The sequence below is a fragment of the Bacillus rossius genome, chromosome 16 (assembly GCF_032445375.1).
Source record: "Bacillus rossius redtenbacheri isolate Brsri chromosome 16, Brsri_v3, whole genome shotgun sequence".
NCBI classification, from domain to species: domain Eukaryota; kingdom Metazoa; phylum Arthropoda; class Insecta; order Phasmatodea; family Bacillidae; genus Bacillus; species Bacillus rossius.
This window is the reverse complement of record NC_086343.1, coordinates 20109588-20113704: the sequence shown is the minus strand read 5'-3', so window position 1 is coordinate 20113704 and position 4117 is coordinate 20109588. Positions and strand designations below refer to the sequence as shown.

General features: G+C 37.1%; 1 protein-coding gene across 1 annotated transcript; it reads right to left on the bottom strand.

The window, feature by feature from the left end:
- Positions 1–395: 395 nt before the first annotated feature.
- LOC134540180 (uncharacterized) lies at positions 396–3288 on the bottom strand. Its single transcript, XM_063382743.1, has 3 exons — positions 3109–3288; positions 2580–2742; positions 396–2386 (listed from the first exon to the last, which is right to left on the bottom strand). The coding sequence occupies exons 2-3, from the start codon at positions 2740–2742 to the stop codon at positions 762–764; spliced, it is 1788 nt and encodes a 595-aa protein (XP_063238813.1). The 5' UTR covers positions 3109–3288; the 3' UTR covers positions 396–761.
- Between the last annotated feature and the right edge of the window lie 829 nt (positions 3289–4117).

Below are 4117 nucleotides of genomic sequence, written 5' to 3'. Positions count from 1 at the left end.
AATTAGTCACGAAAATTTTAATTCAGTCTTTTGAGTATATCGTGTAGTAGTACGTGTAACTACATGTGATTTTGTTTACACATTTGCCATGGGTGTAAACAGTATTTGTGGAAGGGGAAGACAGAAGCCTGTCACTCCTCCGGAAACTCTTTTACAAAGATAATGCTTGAAAATACATTTTTAGGCTATTTGACAATCCCTTAAGTGCTTTTGAAACTCCTGCCACTTTATTTTTTGTTAAAAAAATTTTTTGTCTAAACAAATCTGGCCACCCTTATTGTTACAGAAACAGGTTCCTCTTTTGAGTAAGCTTCAATAGAAGTGTAAACAAATATACACATAAAACAAAACAAAATACAAATCTGTTTAAAGAAAGTCAGTAGGCCGGGGCTGGTTGTAACAGTTTCGCTATTTTATTTTTTATCTGATCATGGATAACATAAACGGCACTTCTGACTGAGCTAACTTATTCAGTAGTTATTCTACTTTTACAAAACAATTTTTACATAAATTTTCCTCTAGCATATTTTTCTGTACAAATCTAAAACCTCGGAAGTGTAAAGTGTTACAACCTGCCCCGAGGCGGGGCTGGTTGTAACACACATTGGGGTAGGTTGTAACAACATTACTACAAGGTAAAATATAATTTTTACTGGGATTACTTATAACAAATTACTACTTATACAATATATTTCAACAAAAATTATTATTTTTTCACTTGCTTAACTTCAGTTTGTCAAATATTAAATGAACAGTGGTCCTCACTCAGAGATTTCATCTGATTGGCAATTATGACAAATATACATTTTAGATTTTTTTGCACAAGAAAAATGCGACCATAACTGGCAGTTTAGACAACGAACCCACTCCTCTCCTGGTTTGCTTGTAGAGAATGATTCCAAACACACTAAACAAAAGCACTCGCTTTCTTCCTCTGATGAGCTGCACTCTGCTGATCTTCGTTTTAGAGAACGTTTGGGCGTGGATTTTGCAGGCATGCGCGTTTGTGATACATTCCCTTTTATCTTAATCAAGCCTGGTGTTCCTCGTTTCGCAAATTCTTCTTCAATGGCTTTCTTCTCTGGAGTATCCGTCAAAATGGCACTTTTCCTGGTCTTTCTTCCTCCTTTCCTTTTCCTTGGAGCGACTTTAGGAAGAGGTAGAACCACTTCTGGAGAAAACTTCTCTGGTGTGTGGGAACAGTTAGAAAATGATTGAACTGGTGTTCCTTGTGAATCCCTGAACACATCGTGTGAACAACTTGGTGCTAAGTCTGGATCAGGCCTGTCTGTCACAAACGAAGGAGCGAAATCGGCATCCTGAAATATTTCCCTATTATAAGGATGTATTCCACATTTCTCAAATCCTTGTTGGATATTTCTTGGCGTTGTGGCAGTGGGAAAAGCTATCTTTAAGATTGAGGGAATATCATAGATTGACATAGGCTTAACTGTGCTCTCTGGTGTTTTGTTGTTCCTCAACCATGCATCCATTGCCGTATTGATCTGTTTTTTGAGTGGGGCAAAAACACTTCGATCAAGTGGCTGAAGGCGATGAGTGCAGTGAGGTGGGAACGATAGCATTACAATGCCATTTTCTTTGGCAAAATCTAAACAGTCAGGAGCTAAATGCGACTGATGATTGTCTAGAAGGAGGAGGATAGGTTTCTCTGGGCTCGAACGAATACAAGAAACAAAATGCTTAAGAAAAAGCAAGAACTCTACCTCCGTAGTCCAGCCAGACTTATTTGCAGCACCTATACATCCAGTTGGACCATCTCTGATGAAGTGATCATAATACCTTACCCTAGGAAAAATAAACATAGGAGGGATAGCATTTCCAGCAGCATTTACTGCTACAGTTAGAGTAACTAACTGCCCTCGTTCAGATGATGTCATTGCTCCAATTTGTTTTACCCCCTTTCTTGCTACGATTTTTGAAGGATTCTGGACAGTAGTGACCCCGGTCTCATCTACATTCCAAATGTCATTAGCTGTGAAAGAATGGCGATCATAAACTTCAGAGAGTTTGTCAAAAAATTTGGAAACGTTGGCACGATTAAAACTAGAAGCCCTTCCCAAACTAGTTGCCTCTGGAGTCCGAATGGAAAGGTCTGGGTGGCGCTTTAAAAAGGAAGAGAGCCAATCTGCACCTGCTAGTTCTTTGTCACTCCATGTGTTTGGCATGGGAACATTATACTTCTTCCCACATAAGAATGCAAGATGACGTACATCACGTGGAGTGAGTCCAAAATATATGTCAGAACATGTTTTTATGTAGGAAACAAGAGCGATCTCTTGCAAAGGTGTAAATACCTGTCTGTTCCCATAATAACCAGCCAAAGGTTTCCACTCCTCTCGAAAATTAATATCGACTGCATTTAAACCTGAAACAATAGAAAAACCATACAGGCCTATGTTAATTTTGCTCCTGTTTTCACATAAGAAAATCTAAACTACGCAAAACCATATTTTTTGTACTAATACAATAAAAAACGTTTACAACCCATTGTTGAGACGTATTTATGTTAGAAATCAAGCAGATGTAATTAAGAAAATTCATTAATGAATGCAACTTACGTTTGTTTTTCTTTTTTATGTACCTCCCAAGTGTCACATGGCAGATGTTGTACGTTTTCGCAGCATGCCTAACAGATCTTCCTTCTCTTACAACTTCAGCTGCTTTCTCCAACATGTCAATAGAATATTTTCCTTTGTCGGTTTTTCTTTTGTAGTTACGCATCTGAAATTAAAATTTGACTGGAAGTTATTAATTACATCTACAAGATAAAACCGTTTAAAATGTATTTTTTTTCTTTCATAAAAGACTTAAAAGGAACAATAAATTAGGTAAACGTGGTCACGGGGTAGGTTGTAACAGTACGTGGGGCAGGTTGTAACAGATTAATTTCGCTGTTACAACCTACCCCATGTGACATCATTATAGAACACATTTAATTTTACCATATAGTTTGTATTTGTTTCCAATGCCAACAAAACATATCAGAACCTAAAGCTTAGGAGATTATTTTGCCTCGAAGACATTTTCTAAACTCCCTATACATTACGTACAATACGCATGTCAGTCAAACAAACAATATTTACTTACCTCGTCCAAAAACAAATTTTTCCTTCTTGTCGCCAGTGAAATCGTCCGACTGCCACAGTGTTACCACTCGCACTGAAGGCATCATAATGTGCCTTGATGGCTGAAACGATGATACGCTCTTGTGGCTGGTCGTGGAACTATTCGCCCTGTTACAACCTGCCCCTGTTACAACCAGCCCCGGTCTCCCCTATCTAAGTGAATTTCAAAAACAGTGTAGTTCATTGAATAAATTTTCAACCGACAAACAACATTTTAAAAAATAGGTTTCAAGATGTAGTTTCGGACATACACTATTACTCATTAAACTGTATGTCATGAGAAACCTCAGTCTGTTTGTGCGTTAAGAAACGTCGCAACTGTTGTCTTGGGAAAAACATACTGTGTTATTCTGTGCTACCATCGTTGTGGTTTTCAGAATATCTGTTTTTTTCGCTCAACTGTTGCTTACGGTGTTCGACTATGCTGTCGTCGCTGTTTTGTAACATCGCTGGGTTCACCTGTGTGTCTCTGTATAGCCGCCGGTTTTTTTTTCTTCCCAATTTTTATCTGTTAAATTTCATCGTTGGGTTATTCTGTTGGCCGTTGTGCACCGTAAATTTTCTTTGTCAATGGAACAGAAATATTCACGAAAACTTACATATTTGTACATTTACATGAAAATAACTGTATCACTACAAAATAGTGTTACCATTTATGTTTTGTGTTGCCCCAGTACCTCCAATATTTAAAAGTTATTTGTAAACCCTTGTCGGAATAGCTTTCTAGTATTAACTGCGCATATTAAGCACGGTAAAACAAAAGAAAGCCAAATTGTTGAATATTTGATCGATTATCTTTTCCATGGTTTAAAAAAAAATTGCCGAATGTACACATCAATTGAAGTATACAATTATTAGACAATTATTGTAAGAAATACTCAGTTATACCTCGATAAACCGTATTTCAGATGTGCAAAAATAACCAAAGCCATTTGGTGTACAAAAAATTATAATATATTTCTTTTAGTATT

Coding starts and splice junctions, on each gene's coding strand:
- LOC134540180 (XM_063382743.1), bottom strand. CDS start 2,742: ATGCGTAACTACAAAAGAAAAACCGACAAAGGAAAATATTCTATTGAC. Junction 2,387..2,579: donor CATAAAAAAGAAAAACAAAC/GTAAGTTGCATT, acceptor CTATTGTTTCAG/GTTTAAATGCAGTCGATATT.